The 27048-nt window shown below is 35.0% G+C and overlaps 2 protein-coding genes across 2 annotated transcripts; one reads left to right on the top strand and one right to left on the bottom strand.

Annotated features, from left to right (window-relative positions):
* Positions 1-657: 657 nt before the first annotated feature.
* On the top strand, positions 658-12971 carry LOC142620131 (V-type proton ATPase subunit a2-like). The gene is made up of 18 exons (XM_075793552.1): positions 658-939; positions 1509-1553; positions 4054-4176; positions 4301-4408; positions 4778-4888; positions 4982-5155; positions 6273-6410; positions 8128-8235; positions 8422-8529; positions 8670-8818; positions 10095-10248; positions 10340-10500; positions 10583-10789; positions 11092-11275; positions 11384-11467; positions 11583-11776; positions 12172-12231; positions 12316-12971. The coding sequence occupies exons 1-18, from the start codon at positions 781-783 to the stop codon at positions 12518-12520; spliced, it is 2472 nt and encodes an 823-aa protein (XP_075649667.1). The 5' UTR covers positions 658-780; the 3' UTR covers positions 12521-12971.
* A 528-nt stretch (positions 12972-13499) lies between these two features.
* LOC142620140 (cysteine proteinase 15A-like) lies at positions 13500-17374 on the bottom strand. Its single transcript, XM_075793558.1, has 4 exons — positions 16840-17374; positions 15725-15844; positions 14374-14620; positions 13500-14148 (listed from the first exon to the last, which is right to left on the bottom strand). The coding sequence occupies exons 1-4, from the start codon at positions 17299-17301 to the stop codon at positions 13871-13873; spliced, it is 1107 nt and encodes a 368-aa protein (XP_075649673.1). The 5' UTR covers positions 17302-17374; the 3' UTR covers positions 13500-13870.
* Positions 17375-27048: the final 9674 nt, after the last annotated feature.

Below are 27048 nucleotides of genomic sequence, written 5' to 3'. Positions count from 1 at the left end.
CAGGCCTAGTTCACCCATATATATATTGTTTATATGTTATTAGAAGGGGTTAAGGGGGTGGAATGCCAATTCTTTAAAATAAAGTATAAGGAATTTAATTTTACTATACTTTGAATTTAACCAAAATGAAAATAAGTATAAATTTTTTTTTGGGTTGTGAATTATATTATATTGGAGTCGGAAGTACTTTTTTTTTTTTTGAGGGAAGAGTCGGAAGTACATGGGGTTTACAATTTATAGAGGCCATACTGGTACGTTGGGTCCAAATGAAAAAGCCCATGGCTCTTCGAAATATTCACTGCAGTCCACAATTTTCCATGGACCTTAATGCCGAAAACGATAGTGGGCCACTTAAAACCCAAAACGGCGTCGTTTGAAAGAATTTAATTCAAAAAATTTTTTTTTTCGGTTGAAATAATTTCATTCTTCTTGAAAAGCAAAAGCTACCTCACAAGCGCGTGAAAAACGACGGCTAACTGAACACACAGAAAAAGAAAAAATTAGTAACAAGCAGTCAAGCACCGACCAACACCAACCACCAATATTATACGTTATATTACAAATGGGCCTAGCTAGGCCCAGCCATCTCCAGCGTTCAGTGCTGTAATTGTAAACGAAAACGAATCGCATTTATAAAAGCAATAAATTAAATCTCAGAATCTGATCTCCCTCGCTCCTGGTAAAAAAGAAGAAAAAGAAGAGTAGGTAGGTACTCTTTATCATTACGTATATATGCGTTTTTTGTATATAGTATAGCATAGGAATTTGGTTGCTTAGAAAATGGGAGAGAGAAGAGGAGGAGGTTGGGCAAGTGCGACTGCGACTATGGATCTGCTACGGTCGGAGCCGATGCAATTGGCGCAACTCATCATTCCCGTCGAATCAGCTCACCGCACCATCTCCTACCTCGGCGACCTTGCCCTCTTTCAGTTCAAAGATGTTAGCACCTAATAACCTCTTCTTCACATTTTTTCAATTTTTATTTTTTATTTTTAAATCCATTGTGATCCGCTCTACCATGCCTCGAATTTGATATTCATTGGATGTTTCTTATTGCTGAAGATCATGATTGAAAGAATTGCAAATATTTCATGTTCCATTCCAGCTTTTTTGGTTTTGGTCTATGTCTATGTGCTAAGCTAAAATGATATCATGGAAGAGAAAGCTTGAGAAACGAGAAATTCATTGTACATTGTTCAGACTGGACTTTTTCTTGGCTGATCCATGATTGAACTTTTCTTTTTTATGATATTTTAAATTATAGAAACATGACAACTCCTAAATGATCGGTTGTTACTAGTTGTAGTGGGCAAAATAGTAATTTTATTGATGGATTCAAATTAGAAGCAGTATTATCTTATTAGGATTTGTCGGGAAAGTGTTGTGAAAATATTGTAAGTGCAATGAGTCAATTTTGTGATGTTTTCTCTAATTGGCCAACTCTTTTATTTTTTAAATAGAAAATAATAAAATATAATTCATTTTGTGTATCTATTTCTTTTTTTCAGCTCAATCCAGAGAAGAGCCCGTTCCAGAGGACATATGCCGCTCAGGTATACTTCCCTAGCCTAGGTTTCTTATTTTGTTGGAGTTGCCTGCTTGTGTTGTTTAATCATAAGACGAGGATCCTTGTATTTGTGTCAAGAGTCTTGCAGTTTGGTGGCATTGTCCGCCTCTTCTTTAAAGATCATGGATTTGAATCCCCCTCTTGCACTTGTTGTTGTAAACAAAAAAGAAAAATGTATGTATGCTATCAAAATATAATGTATGTGAAAAATTGGTCCCAGATATAGGGTTTTAAATGAATTGAGCTGTTTATGAATAGCTTGGTCTCAGTTTGGGAAATGAGTCTGGAAAATGTTGCTTATATTTGTTTATTTAACAAATAAGCTAAGCTTAAGCTTAGATTTTGGCTTGACCATTAAATGATTCAAGCTCAAACATAATAACATGTTTGTGAATAAGCTTATTGTGAGTATGAGTCTCAATTTAAGTATGTATAATATTATATATACATGTATATTTCTTTTTAAACTTGAGATTAGATTGTGTAAGTTTGTATTTTTTGTAATTTATTGATATTATATATTCAATTTTGTAGGGGAAATTATGGATAATTTTTAACAACACAAGTTTGATGAATCTAATTTTTAAAAGTTCTTTTTAATATTATTTTAACATTAATTTAGTTATGAACTATTAGCATAGATTTGTGAATGGTAACTTTTTTTAGTCATGGTGTTTACTATATATGGAAGGTAAGTTTAGAAATATGGTTAGATGCTCTAAAATATAAATTCTTTTGATTAAGTAGAACTAAAATAGAATACTTAGAATGTAAGTAAAAGTAAAAACAAAGATGCAATGGTAGTAAGACTCGATGGTCAAGAGATACAAAATAGTGAACGCTTTTAATATGTTGAATCAATATTTTATAAAGATGGAGAGATCAAAGAAAATGTGAATCATAGGATAAGAGCAGGGTGGATGAAGTGAGAAAGCGCATTAGGTGTATTGTGTGATTAGAGAATGCCTATCAAGTTTAAAGGAAAAATTTGTAGAATTGCTATAAGATTATGGGTCTGTTTGGATACTACTTATTTTGCTGAAACTGAAAACTTATGGCTGAAAGTACTGTAGATAAAGGTAAATGTTAGTTGAAATAGTACAGTAGGCCCATGAATAGTACCAAAAAGTGCAATGGGCCATGAATAGTACCAAAAATAAGTTGAATAGTGAAATAATTTATAATTTTCATTACTTCCCAAACGCACACTATATATGCTCTATGATACTATTGATGAAAAGATGATGAAAAGTCACTCGAAATGGTTTGGTTATGTTTAGAGGAGAGCAATTAATGCACTGACAAGAAAGAATGAGTTGTTTAGGTTAAGGGAGAAAAAAAGAGTTAAACTTTTTTTTTATATTTTTTTTTATAGGTAATAGATATTTTCATTAAAAAAAGTACATCATGCCACGATGATGAGCAGATTGTACTATAAACAAAAACAAACAAATCAAATAGAAAAAGAATGCATGAAATAAAAAATGGAAATACATTATGTAAAACCCCAAATATGAGACAACCCAAACAATGTCCCAACTAGCAAAGACTTCAAAAAATGACCAGATTTCTCAACATCCTTTAAAGTGCGGGTATTTCATTCCCTTCAAATTAGCCATATCAAGCAGGCTAGAACCATATTCTAGACCGAAGAAGAGTGTAACCCCAAATAATTCTCCCATGCAAAAAGAAGACAAACAACTATTCTTGGCATCACCCACTACAAACCAAACATCAATAACACTTCACTCCATAAGGTGTGTGCAAACTTGCAATGGAGTAAAAGGTGATCCACTGTTTCTCCATCGCAATGGCACAAGCAACACCAATTAACCAATGACAGGTTCTTTTTTACAAGGTTGTCAATAGTAAGAATACAGAAAAAATGATATGTCAATTAAGGAAGTTACAGAAATTATGACTTTGGATAGAATAGAATTGAGGAAAAGAATATATGTGGCTGACCTTGATTAATCTGCTAAGGATTCAAGGCTGACCCAAAAAAATTTGGAATGACGTGGTTGTTGTTGTGTTTACCACATATATATGGGAAAAGAAAAAGTAAATCAAGTAGTTCATGAATAAGCTTGAGCTTATTTGACAAAAAAATAAAACAAGGTTGAACATGTAATCTATTTTCTTTTATAGGTGTATTTCTTTTGCAGGTTTCACCCGGTGGTAAGTTATGGAAATTTTTTATAGTAATGTTGAGACTGTTACAGTCTGAATTTAGTGAGTGTGAACAATAGAATTTGTTCTCCCATCTCTCTATTAATACAATCTATAAAGTGTGAACTCTGCTATGTTCATTCCCATTGATTTTATGCCCCTTGGATATTGGACAATTCAAAAATTAACTGCCATTATTTTTTGAAATATGGCTTGAGTTCTCATATAATTTTGATTATATATGATTTTTTTTTAATTAAAAGAATTCTATATCTATGTTATGCATCTATGAATGTGTGTGTTTTTCTACCATGCAGGTTAAAAGATGTGGGGAAATGGCTCGCAAGCTACGTTTATTCAAGGAACAAATGACAAAAGCTGGTTTGTCACCCTCAACAAGAATTACTAGAAGCAGTGATATTGATCTGGACAACTTGGAGGTTGCTATATATTGTAAAATTGAAATTTTGGTTTTTTCAAATGTCTCTAAAACTTCTGATGTCTTATAATGGAATAAATCTTTGTGTGTGTGTGTGTGTGTGTGTGTGTGTGTGTGGGTTACAGGTCAAACTTGGAGAACTTGAAGCTGAGCTGTTAGAGATGAATGGAAACAATGAAAAGTTACAACGGTCTTATAATGAGCTAATAGAATATAAGCTTGTTCTGCAGAAGGTTTGGGTTGCTTTTCTCCTTTTCAACTAGGTTTTAAGAGCATTTGAACTAAAATAGCTTCATTGTATTCAGAACTTAAAAGCCTATTGGCAATACTCTGCCGTTATCCTTGCTTATTTGTAGCTGTGTAGTGCATAAGTATTCTGCTTATTTTAAATTATGATCTCTCTCTCTCTCTCTCCCTTGCATACTTCTATGCAGAAGAAAATTGCTAAGGTCATATGATCACATTCACCTCTGATTCATTGCTGAAAATATTTGCTTCTTAGGCTGTTAGGCAGAAGAGATTTATTTCAGTTAGAATGGCGTTCTTTTTTTCTTATATTTCCAAAGATATGAAGTGAACTGTGAGCTCTTTTCTCATTTCAGGCTGGTGAGTTTTTCCATTCAGCTCAAGGCAATGCCGCAGCTCAGCAGAGAGAAATTGAAGTGCAGCACATTGGTGAAGGATCCATGGACAGTCCTTTATTACTGGAACAGGTAAAAGCTTTCTAGTTATATATCCTTTTTTGACATTACCTAAAGATCTTTTGTTTTTCCTTTGCATGATACTTAGGGATTTGGTGTTTGTAGGAAATGACAACAGACCCATTGAAGCAAGTTAAGCTGGGGTTTGTTAGTGGTCTTGTTCCAAGAGTAAAATCCATGGCTTTTGAAAGGATTTTATTTCGCGCAACTAGGGGTAATGTGTTTTTGAAGCAAGCTGTGGTGGAAGATCCTGTCATTGATCCTGTTTCAGTAGAGAAGGTTAATTCCAGAACTTATAATTGTAAATTGTCAACTTTTAGAGGGGCATAAACATGTGTTTCTTTATGGCCCTCCACAATGCACTCCACACATGGTGGGACAATTCAAGCACAGCTAAATGTCAATCTTTTCTCATTTGTGTTAAATTTTTCTACTTAATTTTAACATGCCTGTAGGGTTATATTGGTCACTTAATAGTTGGAAAAGAGACAACTTGATGAGAGCTATCCAACTTGTTGCTCCATATGATACTATGGACGCGTCTCTTTTTGTTTTGCTTTGAATGTGTTGCCATTTAAAAAGTATAGTTGTGCAGTCAGTGGCGGAGCTAGAATTTTAGTCTAGAGGTGGCAAAATTAAAAGACGATATTAAAAGTAAAATTTATCTAAAAAATATTAATCAACAATAATAACAAAATAAATAAACAATTGTACGCAAATATGAATATATTTCATACTATTAAAATAAATAAACAAAAACAACCAATTCATAGCTACTAAAAAATTTACAAACTGATGGAGTAAAAATATGATTAGTGTTACTTAAAAAATATAATGAATAAATGTTTGAAATTATTTTTTGTGATTGGTGACATGCCAATTTGTAAGACATAAGTAGTAAAATTTGTAACATCTCTAGCATCATTCAAAGATAAAATGCTGTGAAAAGTATCATAAATAGTAAAAATGGTGTAAATAATGATATAAAATAAAAACAAAAAAATAGTGAAATAGGTGGTTTGGTCACTTTCAAGTTTCACAAGTAGAAGTTTTTTTTTTTTTTTTTTTTTTTTTTTTTTTTTTTTTTTAATATTACTAATAAAAAAAAAAAAAAAAAAAAAAAAATTAGGAGTCAGGGGGGGCAGGTGCCCCCCCTCGCCCCCCTCTGGCTCCGCTAGTGTGTGCAGTGGAATTTATGGCTCTTAGTTCAATTGTACATAATCTGATAATTTGCATATGATATCTATATTTATATTATCATTATAGCAAATTTTTCTTCCAATATCAAGGTTTATCTCCTTCACGATTACTAAAAAAAGGTTGTACCCAATGCACGAATACCAATTTTATGAATTGACTTTTTAATTGGGAAATTGATAATCGTATCAATTGGCAGGTTGATAAAAATGTTTTTGTTATCTTCTATTCTGGAGACAGAGCAAAGAACAAAATTCTGAAAATATGTGATGCTTTTGGAGCAAACCGTTACCCCTTTGCGGATGACTTAGGCAAACAACTTCAGATGATCACAGAGGTATGAATGCTTCTCTTTAAGGGATTGTTGACTGTCTTTTATTAGAAATAAGAAGCTTCAGGATATGCAGCTTGATTATTTCTTTATATTCTCTGTCATACAATTTTGTTATCCAATGATAAACATGTGTTCTTGAGGACCTTCCTTTATTATTATTATTTTTATTATAATTATCATTATTATTTATGTTTTAGTTATATTCTTATTTTTTTGTTGGCACGTATAACACATTCATAACTTGCTACAAAATAAGGAAACTTTCCTAATTGCTCAAAGCACATCAATTGGTCACGTTCCTTTAGACTCTCCATTTTGAGCATGATAGTGAAATTAGTTTGATTTCATGGGTGTCCTTAATGGTATGGATTTAGTGCCCTCAATTGTCTTTCCTTGGAAAGCTATATGGACAGTAAAGGCCCCTAGGCGAGTTTTTTTCTTTGTTTGGTGTGCAGCTTGGAATAAGATCCTAACGGGTGATAACTTGAGATTGAGGAGATTGGATTTTGTGGATTGGTGCATTATGTGCCGTCACTGTGGAGAGACGGTAGACCACTTACTTCTTCATTGTGAGATGGCTTATCGGTTATGGAGCTTTGTCTTTAGAACTTTTGGCTTGTCTTGGGTTATACTTAGATCGATCCTACATTTGCTTTTTGGCTGGTAGAATTAGTTGGGGAAGCACTCGTCTCAGATTTGGAATTTAGTTCCATTGGGCATCCTATGGTGTGTTTGGAAGGAGCGGAATTTGCGGACTTTTGAGGATTTGGATAGCACCGGTGATCAATTGCTTGCTTCTTTTAATGGGACTCTTTTTGATTGGTCTAGGGCTTGAAGACTCACGTCTAGTGACTCTCTCCCTTCTTCTTTTTAGCTCCCTTTCTCTTTTGTAGTTTTTCTGTTGTTTGGGTTTTTTTTTTTTTTTTTTGGTTCTGTTTTCTTCCTCTTGTTTTTTCTAGGTTTGCTCTATGTTCTTCATGCATAGAGTAGCCTTTCTAGGTTTGCTCTATATATCACTCTTACTTATCAAAAAAAAAAAAGATCACAAGACTTAGAATGAGTGTGATTATGCAACATTTTGTGCCTAAGGGGTAACATGCTGTGAAATTTTCATTTTATTAGGGGTAGAATTGAATGCCACATCTTCAAATTAATACCTGAAGCATCTATCCCTACTTGCTTACATAAGAAACAGCTCCTTGATTGAAGGAATTGGAAAAAGTTGCTAACCATGTTGAAAACATTAGAAGGTGGGATAAAGTTCTCATCACTCTAACCTACCCCCCCCCCCCCCCCCCCGCGGTGCCCTGTGCAGCCAAAACAAAGTGGGAAGCTTTTTTTTTTTTAATTATTATTATTAAAAAAAAGGAAAAAAAAAAGAAAAAGAAAGAAAAGAAGCAGAAAGGGATTGTGTAGGGTGAATTTTAATTTAGAAGCAAGTAGGACGGAAAAATTGGACAAAAACTCCTATTTCTTGGTCAAATGGTAACGGTTGGTACACAACATGAGCTAGCCTTCCTTTGATGCACATGGGTTGATCTCAATACCTCCCTTATTTAGGGGTTTTGACTTTAGGGGGGTTCCATTTGGTAAACACTGCTGTTCATGCCTTGTTAAACTGTACGAAATGCTGTAGCTTTAGTCAGTTTCTCTAATTGTGAATAACTAATAGGTCACAGCCTCAGTGAGATCTTAATTTGGTATTTACTTTGATTTCTAGGTGTCTGGAAGACTTTCAGAGCTGAAGACTACTATAGATGCAGGGCTGCTGCATAGGAACAATCTACTACAGACAATTGGATATGAATATGAGCAGTGGAACCTTCAGGTTTGTTTGAGTCGCTTTATTTGATATTTTAATCCCTTCATTTATTGCTAAAGAATATGAATTTATCTACTTTTTTTCTTTCATGTGTGTGCATGCTTATGTATCTGCATGTGTGTTGGCATTGATCTTTGAGTATATGCATTTTGCATTTTGTTCTGGCACTTAAGTTTGTTCCTAACTTAATAGGTGAAGAAGCAAAAGTCCATTTACCACACTTTAAATATGCTGAGCTTTGATGTGTCAAAGAAGTGTCTTGTTGCAGAAGGTTGGTGTCCTATTTTTGCAACTAATCAGGTTTGTGCTTTTATCCAGTATCTGTTTACTGATTTAACACTGCACTGTGTATTTCACTTATAAATCTTGCTGAATTAGCTTTATGTGAAGTATATTGTTGAAGGGATTGCTTAATTAATCTTAGTCTTGATATTTGCCAGATTCAAAATGCACTCCAGCAGGCAACCTTTGACGGCAACTCACAAATTGGGGCCATTTTCCAGGTTTTGCATACAAAGGAATCACCACCGACCTATTTTCGCACAAACAAGTTTACTTCTCCGTTTCAAGAAATTGTAGATGCATATGGGTGAGTTACCTTGGGAGGCCATGCTTATGCTGTCCATGGCTATGGTGTGTAATGCAATATCTGCTGGGGGTTGGAAATCTTGAATTCATAAATCTATTAGTGACTTGATATCTTATAGTATTGTATGGAAAATTTTGCATGGTACTTGCAGTATTTATGCTATTTTCTATAATTCCTACTTGCCAAAAAATAAATGCATTTGAAATTCTAGGGGGTGTTTGGTAGGGGTATTTAAATAACAGTTTTTGTTGTTTAAACAACACAACACATATTTTCACAACACTTTTTTCACCCACGTGTATTTCCAAAAAACTTAAACAATGTTACTAGAACAACGTTACCAAACGGGCCCCTATTTTCTTAAGTTATGTTGTACTCTTTGTTTTTTGTACATTTGAAAATGGAAAGTAGTGTATTTGGGAAATAACTATGATTTGACTTGTGGAGAGAGAGAGAGAGAGAGAGAGAGATTTACAGCTGATCATGTATTGCAAGTTGTGACAAATTGATATTTTGAATTAGTAATTTCATTAAGAAATGCAAAAGGGATGCAACTCATGTGCACAAGATATTTACAAGAATTATACCAATGTCATAACATATTGATTACATGATATTGTTAGCAGTTTCACATAGACCATCCAAAAACATTTGATTTTATCTGTCTAATTATTTTCAACTGCATTGAAGACTCTAATGATTTTTACATTGATTTGGTTATTAGATTTTCGTTATTTGGGATTTCTTGGGTTATGCCAAATTTGGTTAAACTATTTTTGTGGACTTGTTTATTGTCATTGCCAATGATATGCCATTTAAGTATAACAAAGGCTTGCTAGTGGACTCTCCCGCTTTTGACACCTGTCCATATTTTTCCTCATAAAATCTTTTTAATTTCTCCCTTCTAATTCCCCCCCCCCCCCCCCCCCCCCCACGAGGATTTATGATTTATGTTGTAATCAACCAATGTCTCTTTCTTCTCTCTGTAGTATTTTTTTACTCTTCTATATTTGTAGGAAAACAATTGATTTATGTGAAAACTTGATGTACAAAAAAGCTCAAGCTTAAAAGAATTTACCTAACAACCATTCTCGAGGTTGTGTAACTGTTTTTTTTTTTTTTTTAAATTTATAAATAAGAATTTAAGAATTTGATGATCAAGAGTTAATATTATGTTATTCATCACTAAAGATTGTTCATTTTTCAGTCAACAAGCTTCATATAAAAAGAGATATGCTGCATGCTGGAGTAATTAGCTAGTGCGATGTTTTTGCAGGGTTGCAAAGTATCAGGAAGCAAATCCTGGTGTATACACAATTATCACATTCCCTTTCCTTTTTGCTGTTATGTTTGGTGATTGGGGCCATGGTATATGCTTGTTGCTGGCAACATTATATTTCATAATCAGAGAAAAGAAACTTTCCAGTCAGGTAATTGCTGCTTGTCTTTCTTGTTGTCTGTAAACTCTGTTCTTTCCTTGTAAGTGTTTCATTTGAGCTTATTTGATTTTGCTAACAACAGAAACTTGGAGACATCATAGAAATGACTTTTGGTGGCCGTTATGTTATCTTGATGATGGCGTTGTTCTCAATCTACACAGGATTGATATATAATGAGTTTTTTTCAGTCCCATTTGAATTATTTGGGCCCTCTGCCTATGGATGTCGTGACCCATCCTGCAGGTACTGAATTAGTACGAAATATTACATATTTGTAAATATGTTTTCCTTGTTAAGTTAGTTACACTAGTCCTTTTTGTCACAGTGATGCTTATACTGTGGGTCTAATAAAGGTGCGTAACACATATCCTTTTGGCGTGGACCCTAAGTGGCATGGTACCCGTAGTGAGTTACCATTTCTTAACTCATTGAAGATGAAGATGTCAATTCTACTTGGAGTAGCCCAGATGAATCTTGGAATTATACTGAGTTACTTCAATGCAAAATTCTATGGAGATGACATAAATATCTGGTATGCTATACTGCTCAAGTTGATCTTTGCATGCATTCATGCATGTGTGGAGCACACTACCTTTGTAAGATTTATTAGAAGTGTCTATTTCTGTATTGTTCTTTGGTAAAGCTACTGAAGAATTTTTAAGATAACATATATATCTGAACGTGCATGTACATCCATAATTGCACGAACATACTCTCTCTCTCTCTCTCTCTCTCTCTTAAATTTATATTTCTAGCTTGCGAAGAATATGTTTTTATTTGATATCACAATGGTGATTGTTAAGTGTTATATTATTAATCATGTATTTGCTTTAGGTACCAATTTGTTCCCCAGTTGATATTCTTAAACAGCCTGTTTGGCTACCTTTCGCTCCTCATTATTGTGAAATGGTGCACTGGTTCACAAGCTGATCTTTATCATGTGATGATATACATGTTCCTGAGTCCTACTGATGATCTGGGTGAAAATCAACTTTTTGTTGGTCAGAAATTCCTTCAGGTTCTTTTTTTTTTTCTTCTTCTATTAAATACTGATTATGTAGAAATTTTCCCATGCTGCACAAGACAAAGACACTCATTCTTAACACGTCCATTTTTTCATTACCAGCTTCTGTTACTACTATCAGCCCTTGTTGCTGTACCATGGATGCTGTTTCCAAAACCTTTTCTCTTGAAGAAACAAAATGAAGAAGTATGCCGAAAACTTCTATCCACGTAGTTTCATATTATTATTTTTATTGTAGTAGTTTTTGTTTTATTTTCTCTGCTTGTTTTGACCTTCTATCATCAATGTCATGTTTTGTCAGAGGCACCAAGGTAAATCCTATGCATTACTTCACAGCATTGATGACCCTCTTGAAATGGAATCTGATCATGATTCCCATGGTGATGAGGAATTTGAGTTCAGTGAGGTCTTTGTACACCAACTTATACATACCATAGAGTTTGTGCTCGGAGCGGTGTCTAATACAGCTTCATATCTACGTTTATGGGCCCTCAGGTAGGTAGTCAAAAACCTCAAATCATTTCATGGAATTCAACTGAAGTGTGCATCCTAACATGCATGAGTATACATTGTTCTTGCATGTTTCCTCATTAAACATAGTGCTGGTACATAAAAGGTAGTGAAGCATGCAGTATAATGGGTACAATGCATGGGAGTTTGACATGAGCAAGGCCTAATGGATAAGGCTTTATATGAAAAACTGTGATTCCTTGAGACAAGATCTGACCTGTTCTGGCCTACAGGCTGCATGTCTTCATTATGAAAACCTTTGTAGCCCTTATGGGTGCATCTTTTCACGATTGAAATCACGTTCTTTAAACAGATCCTAATTCTAGTTTTCAGTATCAAGTCTTCATCCTCTGACTTGTATAACTTTTTTCTTTGTTCAGTCTAGCTCATTCAGAGTTGTCTAGTGTATTCTATGACAAGGTTCTACTTCTAGCCTGGGGGTAAGTTTATTTACTCATGCTTTTTATAGCAAAAACAACAAATTTCTTACGATTCAGTATTGAATGTCTTGCAAATGATTGCAGGTTCAACAATGTCATTGTTCTTATTATTGGCATTATCGTTTTTGTATTTGCAACTGTTGGTGTGCTACTAGTGATGGAAACACTAAGTGCATTCCTGCATGCATTACGACTTCATTGGGTGGAGTTCCAGAACAAGTTCTACCAGGGAGACGGTTATAAATTCCATCCGTTTTCATTTGCATTACTTGGTGAGGAGGATGAATGATACAGCGCTATGAGTTTGGTCAAAAGCTAAAAGATAGGAGACAATATTGATCGTATTAAAATTTCTGAAGTATATAATTCATCAATTCTTTCATATGAAGTAGATTTAGAAAGGTAACATAGCAATTTTCTCACAATTCCTTGCCCACTTCCCACTTCCCACTTCCAGGTGCTTATTCTTTTAAACAAAGAGCCTTGCCAATAAGGCTGCCAATCATTGTTCATGTATATTGTTACTTGTTAGGAATCTACATGCAACTGGAGAATATGCTAATCGTTTCTCCCATATTACAGTTAAAAAAAATTACTTGATTATTATTTGCTAGGCTGATATATGTCTGTTGTAGCTGCTTGTACAATTGCCTGCTGCCTTTTTCTGTAGAGCTGTTGTGAAGATAAGGGAGCTGTAATTGTTCTTAATGATTACTTAATTAATGAATGATTTTAAACTATTGCTGCCATATATAAAACTAGTTTGTTAAAATTTCTGTTACACTTGATGACTGAAAAATTGGATGAGGTAGATTTTGACAAGTTTACAAAACGTGTTGTGGACATAACATTCCTCTTATGGAAAAGTGTTACGTTTACAACATTTTTATAACATTTTCACAAAAAATCATAAGAAATTTCTATAATTTGTAAATTTGTTCTAGATAGTCGTCTTACCTTCTTTTTTTTTTTGGCTGGATAGACATCTTACTTTGAAGACTTACCATTACTGTCATTTCGCATATTTAGAGGCTGTCATTGAGCTGTTTCAGATGCCAAATAAACTGTAATAATTCTCACATTAGATATTCATATTTCCTTACGGATAATTTACCTTTTGCTAATTGATTTCAGTTCACTGATAGCCCCTGAATGGATCTGAGCCATGGTTCCATATGATAGTTGAAAATATGGCTCTTTTTTTTTTTTGGCACACATCAAGATTAAATCAAATATTAAAAGTAGTCAAATTCTAACATATGTTGGCATGCTATAAACATAATACATCACTCATTATTTTTCAATCCAAATCATGATGTAGCAAACCATAATTAACCATCCCACTACATCACATGGCATCAAGCTTCATTTACACACCAATGCACCATCACCACCGAAGCATACAGTTCCAGAGATTTGAGCCAAGGGGGCATATAATAAATATGTATAATAACTAAGTTTTTAAAATAGAAAACTATGACACAAACTAGCAAAGAGAGCAAGACAACTTTCTGGGCAAGTTGATGGGAGCATCAAGAGCTGCTACAAGTCTAGGAAGTCATCTTAATACATATTATCACCTTAATATTTACAACTGCTTCACTTGCCTAACATGGTACCCGCCAATGAACTTCATAATCTAGTCACTGGTGGTATGTATAGCAGCCACAGTTGAGACCATTGAATCCACTCCGCATACGTTACGACCCCTGCAGATCTTGTAATATCCATTCTCTCCCCAGTTTTCTCCCCAAGAGTTCTTTATGATCCAGAATGGCTTTTCCTTGAACCGGATAGGAGCATAACCAGCAGAACCATAGCCCACTAGAAGCACCCCGTGATCCAATTGCTTCCCACAGATGTATGGGCATGAAACTTTTCCAATGTAAGTCTGCATGAATACTGCATTGATGCCAACTGCACAATACAGAGCAAAAGAGTCATTATTTATTTCCATCCATCAATGATTTACTCTATCATTCTTAACCCCATTGTTCAAATAAAACTGGTAGATTAACAATGAATACAGTTTACACAGCCTATCATAATTTCAACATCAGTGCACACAACCATAGAAGAAAACAAATAAAATGGAAATGAAAACAATTGACTAGGTTTCGAAGAAGGTTAATTGGTAATTACTTGCAAGAGGGCCATTCTTAACCAAATTCGCGGCAATTTGTTCTTCATCAATTGAAACGACACTGAAGTTAGCTACAGAAGCAACAATTTTGTCCTTGTCAAATTTGCAGGTGCCACGATCGGTTCCAGTGTAAGGATAATCCTCCTCTTTCTCAAGTCCACCAGCCTTGAGCGTGTACTCAAAGGCAGAAGTCATCAGCCCACCATTGCAGCCTGAGTCGCATGCACCATATTCCTCGGGATCACACTGCAAAAAAATTACAGGGGTTATCTAAGACAAGACCATACTGATAGTAATCATCTGAAGCAATCAATGTGACACAAGATGGATGCTTAGAAATAGTAATATTTTGGTTTTTCTCTCACACTAGCTAGGTTGTCAAACTTCAGAATAGTTATGGATATACAAGATCAATGGGTTAAGTTTTAGTCTTGCCAAGACATGCTAGTCATCTGTGAGTGTGACACGGGTATAATGAACTACATGCCCAAACTTTAATTTTTGTTTTGTTTCTTTTCCAGGTTTGATGACTTCCATTTCTGTGCTGTTTGTGGAGGCTGCATTACTCTATTTTGAGATAAACTGTTTTAAGTGTTTTTTTAATGCTGGATGAAATTGGGGCAAGACCCCAGTTAGCTGACCATCTCTTAAAAAGAACCACGTGCTTTGGAGTATCACATGATATCTTCATTAAAAATTAGAAGATTTTCAAATATTAAAAGCACAAGAATTGAGTCTAAAGCTCATTTACCATCAACAATGAGTGACAATTTGAAACATAGCCTATATTTTTTTTGAAACTTAGCCTATATATGCTTACGTCAAGTAGCAATTTTTATGGGAAGCTTAAAACTTTAGATTTAATATGGTTTGTCCGGTTATAGAACCAATTCAAACAACTCATCTATTAAAAATAAAAAAAAAAACCAATTCAGACATGCTCTTAAAATCATACTCCTCGCTAACATCATGACAAAGAGAACTCAAATATTATGACCAAATTACTCTATTTTATTGCAATTTATAACTTTTACTGACCGCACAACAAATTTCGAGCCAAAGAAGAAGAAAAAAAAAATTCAATATTGGTGTGTTCACTGTGTTCTAAATCCATACTACTAAAACTACGTTCCGATTTTTGTAAATTGAGGCTCTAAAACAAGTATTTATTAGTATCGAAGTGACACCAATCACATTTACTATCATGTCAATTTGTAGACTTTATATAACAAAAATTTATAATATCTTAACCATTTTCCTAACAATAAAAAAGTAAAAACTATAAGGACAAATTTACCACAACCCCAAAAATAGGAACAAACAAACAGAAAGGAAGGAGAAAAACCAAACCTCATGGTCACAATCCACAAGCTGTTGCTCACTGAGGCTCACTAGCTCCCCAGTCTCCAAAAAATGAGCTCCTTCCAATGCCCCTGTAGTACTAAACGCCCAGCACGATCCACAAGCACCCTGATTCCCAACAATATATATAAATATCATATCCATATAGCTCAAACTTTATAAATTAGAACTAAAATTAATATAATAACAAATAATTCTTCATCTCAAGCTACACCACTTATTAAATTAGATTAAAAATTGGTTAATCCCACATATAGATTGCATGCTCTCTTCATACTGATCACACCAACCAAATTTCATATCATTCCAATTTCATTTCCTATCTCATCCATAAATTCTCCTGTTATATTTAAAAAACAATATTAAAAAAAAAAAAAAATAACAAAATCTTAGTAACAGAGTTGTCCCCTAAAAGCTTAAATGAGTTGGGATCACTGCCCACGTATATTTTTTGGGTAGAAATTCCTTTGCTTCGACAATAAGTTGGAGCAATAACCAATTAAAAAAAAAAAAAAAACAACCTAAATTACAACTTATATCCTTTTTTAAATTCCATCTATTTTTATTTCAGTCTTTTAAATTTTATTTGTTTTATTCAGTCATCCAACTTCTATGTCCTTCTATCCAATCAGCAAAATTAAGTTTACCAAAACAAACTTTTTTATTACAGTATTATTTATTTATAGATACAATAGAATTTCAACAGTTCATGATGATTATGGTGTAGGCAGGTTTGAACTCCAATTCCAAATTCCTAATCCGATGATGAAAGACTTAACCAATTGAACTAAGTGGAACTCACCACCAAAACAACCAGTACACGAACTTTGATCTATTTTCAATTCAATCATTTGAAGTTTCAGTCTTTTTCATTTATTCATTTATTTCCATCCAATCCCCACAATTAAGTTCAACAAATTGAAGATTGGACAGAACTACTCGAAGGGTATCTTTAAAAAAAAAAAAAAACTGAAATTGAAAACCGATTAAAAGTCATATATAATTTAGTATAAAGAAAAATTAAATGATTCAAATTTCTTTTAACTCAATCCAAAATTGTAGAAATCAAAATTCTGGTTATTATTATTGAATAGTTTGAAAACCTGGTCTTTGATGCCAGTGACGGCGCCGTGATCACGCCAGTCAAAGTCGGTGGGGAGATCGTTGGTGGGAAGAATAGGAGCCTTCTGAGCATCGGAAGGCAACCGAAGCCGCTTCAACCCAAGAAAGTTTCGCCGGAACTCAGCCGGAGTGAGATCCGAGAACTTGGTGACACCGTGTTCAGCGCTGGGGTCCAGCTTCTGGTGAATCTTGGCTCTGCGCAGGTTCGCCTTGAACACGCCGAACCTGTAATCGTGCTCCTCTACGCTCCCATAGCTTTTCCCAAACCTCGCCTTGAAGCTCGAGAAGTGGTGCTCCGCGTGGAGGAGAGGATCGTCACCGCCGTCCGATGACGACACCACTTGCTCGATCAGAAGATCATCGCCGTTGATTTCATCGGCAGAAACGGTGGACGCGACCACAGAGGATAAGAGCAAGAGGCTGAAGAGAAAAGAACGGTCCATTTAACGTTGTTGCAAGCAAACACTGTGTTGTGAGTGTGAGATATTTCGCATGTTGTTTGGACTTTGGAGTGTAAATATAGTTCCGATAAGATGGTAGGTTTGGTTTTGGGTTGCAAATGTGGTTTTGACACGTGGTGTGATTTTATTTGCTGCAAGTTGAGCTATACAAAACAACAATGGATTAATAATAAGTAACGACGGACTATAGTCCATTATTGTTGCTTTCTCCGTTTCTTCATGGAGCGTGCCGTCTTTGTTTTTTATTCATTATTATCTTCTCTCTCTTTTGCAACTTTGGATTTTTTGTGTTCCTTATTTTTTTTATAAAGTGATTGTATTTTCTGTTTTTTTTTTTTATGTAGAGAAGATATTTTGTTTGAGGTGTAAAGTGTTGGAAAAATGGTTTTTTGCAAGTGTTTGTGTGGGTTTTTTTTTTTAGCCAAAATAAATGTGAGTTGTCATATGTCATATTCGAGTTGGGAACCCTTGATAAGAATATCCCTTTTTCAAAAACAATAAAAAAGAGAATAAGAAATTTATTCCTAAAGTGATGAAAATTCTTAAGTTTCACTTCGAAAAAGAATTCGACTTTGTTTTGTATTTAATTAATATTTTATTTAGTGTCTATTTTAGTATTTACCATGAGTATTGAGCACGAAGTGGAACAATATGTCTTTTCATTAGGTGCAACTATGTCTATAAGTAAAAGTCTCTCATTTTATCTCAGCAATTTATTATTATTATTATTTATGCATAGAGTTATTTAAAGGAAGGAAACCACAGTTATGTTTGTTGTGTATGAAGATTGTAGTGTTTCTTTTACGTGTTGTTGATCATTGTATCTTTGGAGGCAAAAATCCATGAGTCTCAAAGCAACATCAAAGAATTAGTGTAAGAAGACAAATGTGTCTTAAGAAGATAATGTCAAAAATAGCCTTGATCAGTTTTGCATTAATTATGTATATTTAATTGTTTGTAATTATTTATGCATTAAACATGTATGGCTAAAGAAGCCGAAAAGGGTTTGATTTTCATTTTTTATAGTAAAACAAGCTAGCGGTCTAATGTATCGATAAAAATAATTATGTTTAATACATGATATATGAGAGCAAGAAAATAGAAAAGTTGTCTAACTTACAAATTACACCCTCTAACTCTAGGTTTGGCATGTTTTCAATTTTGTCCTTAAAATCTCATTTTCTTCATTTCAATCATTTCACTTCAAATTGTTTTTAATTTAGTCCTCTCATCTGCTAGTAGCCTGCTCCCCCTGGTTTCTGCTGAATATAATGTGGCTCTTGCATTACCTTTAAATGCTAAGGAGATTTTAAAATTTCGTTTATGCAAAATTCCAAGAGCTACCTTCAATTTTTGATTATAAGAGAGAGAGAGATAATCGGAAAATTGGAGGTAGCTCTTGAATTCTTTGCGTAGATGAAATTTTAATGCCCGCTCATACCATGTATGTAAACAACTGCAACATCAGAAACTCCCTCTAGTGTCTCATATTTGTTATGTTTCTTGAGGCATGTATAGCTGTTTGATACATATCGTCGTCTTCATCCAAGTACTTGTAAATGCAGTATGTATAACAATCTGTAATACATAGTAGAACGTTTCTTGGAAGTTTTTTTTTCACAATTTCCATCCGTTCTTCCATGCAAATATAAAATGTGCTTTTCACTTCATCAAGTTGAGAGGGATGAGGAATCGGAATTTGAAGTGAAAAGGGATGGAAATACATAGAAACAAGATCATTAGCATGTACCTTCACAAGAATAAAATTAACAAAATATATCAATAAATTCAATAACATCATTAGTTTTCTCATAAATTTCCAAGCCATCATCTTCTCCCAAATCCAAAATTTTCCCTCATTTTTAATGACCATATCAGGACAATAAAGAGGAGTGCCGTATATAAAATTGCATGATTTGATATATTTGAAATAAAGATAATTTGATTTATTCTTAAAACTTTTTGTTCAAAGAAGTGTAGTCTAAGAATTGGAAATATGAGAATTAATGTCTTTTAGCTATGATATAATAGTTTTTAGATCTTTTGGCATTGGTGACAAGGATCCTATAAGGATAGGATTCGCGCCACAGCCCAAATGACATAAACAATGGCCCAAAGAGCCCAAAACAATGAATTTGTTAGAGAGTGAGCCTAATATTGAACGTTCAATGAGTTAGATGATTGGCTAGTTATTGCCAGAACAAGCAAGACAAGATGTGTGAACAAAAAAGGATGCTCCTCGGTCAAGTCCAAGGAAGGTTTGTTCTTATATGTGTCTTTTTTTGGACTTATACAAATGTTCAAGTTCTTAATTACACAATACTTTTCTCTCTTTCTCCATCTCAGATGCTCCCTTTTGTCATGGGGTTCTTCCCTTTTATATCTCCTTCATTCTTTTCTTTCATTCCAGTCTTCCACGTGTAGATCAGATTACTAATCTTTTTGATACTTGTCCCATCAGCACCTTCTTGAAGTCTCTGTGGGTAGTTGTAAGGCTGGAAATTACTGTTCAGGTATCACTTCTACATTAATGCGGTTAGGAGGTTAGATGCAAAGCGTTCAATGCGATGATAATAGCTTTATGCCCAGATCTTTCTCATTTCTCTGGTGACTCACCTCTCACTGAAGTTTATCTTCCCATGCATGGTTGCCCATTGTTTAGGGCTTGATGGGTGGTCTGACTTCAGGCCTCTAATCTATAGTCCGAGGAGGAGTAACTCCTTGAACAACATCACTTGTTTACTATGACTTGACCTCTTCTTTGGTATAATAACCTACCCGTCTTCGTCAACACTTATCTGTCCTCGGGCTATCTGATGTCCTTAGGCGCAGCCCACGGCCTAATATCCTTATATGGGCCCTTCACCCCTATAGTTACACATGGTGGTTTTTTTAAAAAAATAAAAAATTCTTTTGACTATGGTCACAAGGTTTTGTAAAAGTTTTTATGTTAAAATTTTTTTTTTTACAAGAATCAAATATAATCATATGGAGAGCAATTAGCTGTAAAAATCCATGGTCCAATCTATATATATAATAATAGGTAAAACTGAAAGAAAATCCAATTAGATTTCAAATTGGAATTCAACTATAGTCTAATTTTGCGCCACGTGTCCTATCTAATCTACGTTTTTAAATTTTTGTACCCAGTGAGTTAATTCAATGTAAAAATTGGATTTTAATTAGAATTTAATTTTGCGACATGTGTCCCATTTAATCTAAGTTTTTTTAATTTTTGTATTAAGTGAGTTAATTTAGTGTAAAAAAAACGAAGAGTCCAATATAAGTAAACCATAAAAAACATAATTTTTGAATGATTTTATATTTATGAGCTTTTTTTTTTTAATAAAACTAAAAACAATTGAAGTTTATAAGTCATCTCTATATATATGTCCTATCTAATTAAAAAATTTAATTTTTGTGCCAATGAGTTAATTTATTGTAGAAAACGAGGAGTCCAATATAAATAAATCATTAAAAACATAATCATATATAAACACTATATATAAAATTAGAGGAAGAGAGAGTTTGAATGATTTAATATTTATGAGCCTTTTTTTTTGTATAACTAAAAACAATTCAAATTTATAAGTCATATATATATATATATATTAATATGTAAAGTTTAGAGAAAATTCAATTAAATTCTACAATTGAAGTCCAATTTTGTGTCATGTGTCCTAAATTATTTATTTATTTTTAGAGGAGATTTTATTTCTTAATTTTAGAATCAAATGTGAGACCGAATCATAAATATCCATTCAAGTGAGTTATTTTGTAAAAAAAAAAACCAAAGAGTCTAGAATTAATAAACATAAAAATATTTAAAAAATAGACAATTTACATTTTCTATCTAATAACATTTTTACAAAACTTTTTAAAGAGTTAAAAAAATAAGAATGATATTTAAATAATATATGTAAGAATTATACTATACATCTTAATGTGTATCTTTTAAGTATATCCATGCATATGCATGGGGTTATAAGCTAATGGTCATAATTTTTAAATCGTTGCACTCATTTTGAAGGCTTGTAAAAAGATATTTGTTTGAAAAATATGATAAAAAATTCATATCAAAATATATAGAGTTTCAATCATAATTAAATTAAAGTTTGTTTGACAATTTAAATTTTGTTTATTTTGTAATCATTTAATTATATATTAATTAAATGTCTTAGAAGCTGTAGGTGGACAGTTTGTACCCGGACCCAAATGCGCGATAGGCTCAGGCCCAAAGAGCCTTAAACAATCAAATTTATAGAGCGTGGGCTTGAAACCTAGGTTTTATGGATACTAGACAACAAATGAGCTGGCTAGATTGCCACTAACTATACCATCAATAGATAAAAATAACAGAAATTCTCCTCGGACATAAGCCGAGGATGATTTGTATTGCCTTTTTTCTTTTTATGATGAATTCTGATTGAAGAAAAAGGACCCTCCTCTTCTCCTTTTCCCTTTCCCTTTATATCATTCTTCCTCTTCCCTTCCACGTGTAGCACAAATCATCAATTTAGATACTTGTCCCATTCACCGCCATCTGGAAGTCTTCAAATAATAGCTGGAAGGCTGAACAATTACTGTTCAGAGGTCATTTCCCTACTAATGTGGCCAGAGAGGTAGGTACAGGGTCTTTAATGCGGTGGTAGCAGCCATTTCCCTTGATATTTCTCATACGCTCCTCCTTTTCATAACTGTGAAACATATCTTTACCCAACAGATCTTCTAGGATTCCCTCTCCCAACACCATGACGTATCCTAGAAGCCTCACCTGATTTAGCTGAGGAGGTGCCCTTCCTCGGACAAACTCATCAACTTTTCTAGTAAGAGCTGGCTTGTGGGCCTCAAAGGTTCTGCTCGGACTAGCTCATACCACCAAGTCAGCCCCAAGGCCCAGGTGCGTGTTTTAACCATTCTACTCCCACAGAAGCAATTTTGTTTTCAATTTATTTCAATCTTGATATTATTGAATTATATCTTGAGTTAGACCTATATGTTGGGGTCAAAAGAGCAATTCTTGTACCTAAATCAAGTGTGGACTCCATCCTCCTCCTTAACCATGAGTTGGCAGTGTATTACTAGATCCATGTGTAAGTCAAATCCACACCGTGCATCGTCCAAGAGAGCCATTCTCATGGCAAATATGGGGTGTTTACAGCTTTACGGGCCACACCTTGAGGCGTTTACAATATCTATTCAATAAATGCTCTCATGAAATGAAGATTGACGCAAAGATTTACTTAAAGAGATGAAAACTTTCATCAGGAAAAGAATGGAAGTTGAATAATCCTCGGAACACCCTCGCTCAAGTGAAGAAGAAGATGAACTAGGACGCATTGTCAAGAAATACAAGGAGACTTCAGGCGCTAGGCAGTTTTCTCAGCCTCGTACACTTGTGAGCTACAAAGATAGTCTCGTAGGAGACATACCAGGGGCTTATGAGCAAGCCTTTAAGTTTGATACTTGTAGATATGATGATGAGGAAGACTCTGACAAGGAGGTGGAACCTTTGATGGAGGGCATGGCAGAGGTAAAACTATATAAGAAGACTAAGTCACGTATAAGAGAGCCTTGGTCCAAAGCTTTGATAGTGAAAGTGTTTGGTAGAACTGTGGGTTTCAACTACCTCAATTTTAAAATCAATACTCTATGGAAACCAGTGGCTAGAATGGACTGTGTCAATCTAGGGAAAGATTAATATCTTATCAGGTTTAGTTGCATTGATGATTATGATAGAGTCCTCAAGGGAGGACCATGGTTTGTAGGAAACATTTCTTAGCAATCAGGCCATGGGAGCCTTATTTCAAAGCTTTAGAGGCCAGATTATCTTCAGTTGCTATGTGGGTACGATTTCCTGAGTTGCCTATTGAGTTTTATGATGTATCTGTCCTCAAGGAAATAAGTAGTGCAATTGGGCCTGTCTTCCGGGTAGATTCATACACTGCCTCAGGCTCAAGGGGTAGCTACACTAGACTGTGCGTACAAGTGGACTTGGAGCAACCACTTATTAATGTGATTAGAATTGGTAAATTGAAACAAGCCATTATGTATGAAGGCATATCATCCCTGTGTTTTTGTTGTGGGAGACTTGGGCATAAGTAGGAAAATTGTTGCTATCGGGTCAGACCAGAGGAAAAGGATGGAGTAGATAAGGGAGCGCTAGGCCCTAAGGAAAATTGTTAAGGAGACCAGCCCGATCCTAACTATGGATCTTGGATGCTAGTCACAAGGAGGAAAAATCTTGTTCAAAATGGACTAGCACGCTCTTCAAAAAAGTTTGAGCGTGTGGAGGAGGGGTATAAAGGTAATTGTTAGGACATATATGTTTCACTTGGTTAGGACATATGTGTTTCACTTGTTTAGAACATATGTCATTCATTATTTATGTAATTGGCTAATTCTTTGTCAAAACGCACTTTACTTGTAATTGGGTAGAATTATGATGAGTTTTATACTTCAAGAAACTGTGTTTCAAGATCAAGTGTTGAAGTCATCAAGTCTGTCCAAGAAACAAGCTTAGAAGTGCTCTTTATTAAAGCTCGACAACTACATCTATCGAGCTTTAAGAAGCTGTTTTGGCCTCGAGGCTCGACAGCTGCTCGATATCACCTCGACACCTTTAGCTGTCGAGATTTAAGAAAAACAGATTCTGAGTTCTGTTTGATTTCAATCCGTGGATGTGTCTTTGGGCCTTCTTTTCTCCTAACCCTAGACATATAAAAGGATTATTTTAAGGGCCGTCAAAGTGTGGCAAGTTGCACAAGCATTGAGAAATCCTTGTTCATGCAAATTGTAACTTGAGACAAAGTTTTTGCCCTAGTTCATCTTTCTTGTGAAGAAATTGTTGTGTCTTTGCACCGTAGAGTTTTGTAACCAAGTATCTTCTTGATCTTCATCGTGTGGATGAATTGAAGAACTTTGTAGCCAACAATCTTCTCTAGTTGGTGATTGAAGTTGCGTACTAGGATCCGCGCAATTAGTTAGTCACGTACTTGGGAGCCGTGCATCGAAAGGAGAAATTGTCACTACAGAACAAGTCCAATTGGGTGTTGGGGTAAGGGTTCAACTATAGGTTGGTAAGGTACTTGGGATTCCTTTACTTGTAACCGCTTGTTGTGATAATAGTGAAATTTCAGAAGTGGTGACCTTAAATTCACCCGGTGGGGTTTTGCCGTGTAGGTTTTTCCTATTCGTAAACAAATCACCGTATCATTTATTTTCCGCTGCATACTTTAGTTTAATTGGTGATTTGTTTGTACTACCACGCGTTTGCATGTTAATTTGATTAATTAATAACTTGGCTAATTAATCAACTTAATCCATCACAAGGGGTCAATACGTTTTTGGCCTATCAAGTGGTATCAGAACAGGTACACTTTGATTAGGGTTTAATCTTTGTGTGTGATCCATTGACCCCTGTTTGTCATGGATAGAGGTCAGTCTCTTATTATACCTCCATTGTTTGATGGTACTAACTATGCATACTGAAAAGTACGCATGAGAGCCTTCTTGCAGCCTCTAAATAAGAAAGTGTGGCAAGCTGTGGAGATAGGCTGGACCAAGCCTAAAGAATCGTCGGCCGATTGAAATGAAGCTAAGATCAAGGCGGTAAACTTCAACAGCAAAGCATTGAATGCCTTATTCAGTGCAGTCACTAATGAGGAATTCAAAAAGATATCCTCCACAGAAACTGCAAAAGAAGCATGGACTATCCTTCAAACAACCTATGAGGGGACAAAGGCTGTCAAAGACTCGAAACTATAGAGGCTCACTACTAGCTTCGAAGAAATTAAGATGGAGGAGGATGAGTCGTTCGATGAGTTCTATGCCAAGCTCAAGGACATAGTAAACTCAGCCTTCAATATTGGGGAAACCATTCTTGAATCCAAGATTGTGAGAAAGGTGCTCAGATTTCTACCCGAGAGATTCCATGCCAAGATCACGGCGATAGAGGAATCAAAGGATATTGACAAGATTCCTCTGACTGAGCTGGTTGTTAATCTGTAAACCTACGAGTTAGGGTTGATAAGAATTGGCAAGTCGGGTAAAGGCAAAAGCATGGCATTGAAGGCCAAGAGCAATGAGATGGATGAGTCATCAGACGATGAAGACTCTAAGATGAAGTCTTACATCACCAAGCAATTCAAGAAATTCATGAAAAATGCCAATGGAAAGGGCTTCGACAAGGACCGTAGGCAATCTAGCTCCTCTCAGTTCAAGAGTCAAGGTAAAGGGAAGAAGGATGCTAGGGATGGCGGTCAGTATACTGTTCCTGCAGGACCCAAGTGCTTCGGATGTCAAGGCTTTGGTCATATGAAACAGGAATGTCTCATATATCTCAAGAGTATTGGGAAGAGCAAGGCATTAGCTGCTACATTGAGCGACACTGAGCCTGAGGATGATTCTGACAATGAGGATGACGGAATTTTGAATGCCTTCACTGCCACTGTCAATCCTACTGAAGGGATTGTTGAAGATGTGGATAAAGAAGAGGAATTGGTGGAATCCAAGTTCGAAAAGATGGATGATCAGGATGATATCTATACAGCCTATGAGAAACTGTACAAGCTCTCTGAGAAGCATGAGAAACTCTATAGGCTAGCCACCAAGAAGCTCAGTGATGTGGAACTTAGTCGTGAGGAACTTTCCACAAAGTTTGATGAAGCAAATCAAACTATTGGGGGCACTGAGATTCGAGAATAATTTCTTGGCTGAGAAGATCAAGAAGCTTGAAGCGGAGCTGTTTCAAGTTAGAGCTCAATTGGAGAGGGCATCAAATGCGAAGCTGGATGAGATGCTCAGCATTCAGAAATCTGCTTCTGATCGAACAGGATTGGGGTATGAATTCTCTTCCTCTAACATTGCTTCTGCTAATACTACTGTTTTTGTTCCTCCTGCTAATAATATTAAAATTGAGAACAATGATGATAAAACTGAATTAGCAAGTGAGAACCTAGACAAGGGTAAGTCCATTTTAGGTGCACCCCCAAAGTTTGAGAAGAAGGAAACCAAAACCCCTAGGACTAAGAAGGCTAACTCTCAAAAGCTTAAACAGAAGAAGTAGCATCTCTGTTATCATTGTGGTATTGTCGGTCATACTCGACCAAATTGTTATAAGTGGTTAGCCACTCAACAGAGCAATGACATGATAGCATCTGGGAACCAGAATCAGCTTCAAACCTCTCTTGCTCCTCTTGGAGATCTTCTTAAAGCCCTCATGTTCCTTTTGAACTTGAACGGTTTCAATCCTTCCCCCTCATCACCGGTTCAAGGGTTTGCTAAAAGGAAAGGTTCTTCCAAGGTATGGAAGGAAAAGGGTTCCAAGTGATTTATTCACTTCTTCTCTCTCTCCCCTTCTTGTTTTTGTTTTTGCATTACTTGTGTGTTTTGGTTTACTATTTTGAGTCAGTCTAGTTTTATGCATTGTTTAACATGTTTTTGTTTGTTTCTTTTTAGTTTTGCTTTATTTTGTTTTTCAAAATAAAAAAAAATGAAAAATTAGAAAAATACAAAAACAATGTGTGTTTGTGTACATCTGTTCTTGTGAACTTTAAAATGTGATTTGGCCATCACAAGGTTTACATGTGTTGATGTATACTCACTAAACTGTCTTGACTTGTTTTTGAAATATAAAATCGGTTAGACTTGTTTAGTGTGTGAGTGTGTTTGTTTTTGTTCCATGGGCTTAAGATTGTTGTTGAGAGATGATTTTGAGAGTCTAATATG

Source organism: Castanea sativa, chromosome 1 (genome assembly GCF_040712315.1).
Source record: "Castanea sativa cultivar Marrone di Chiusa Pesio chromosome 1, ASM4071231v1".
Classification (NCBI taxonomy): Eukaryota; Viridiplantae; Streptophyta; class Magnoliopsida; order Fagales; family Fagaceae; genus Castanea; species Castanea sativa.
Note: the sequence above shows the minus strand (reverse complement) of the source record. Positions and strands in the feature narration are given on the sequence as shown.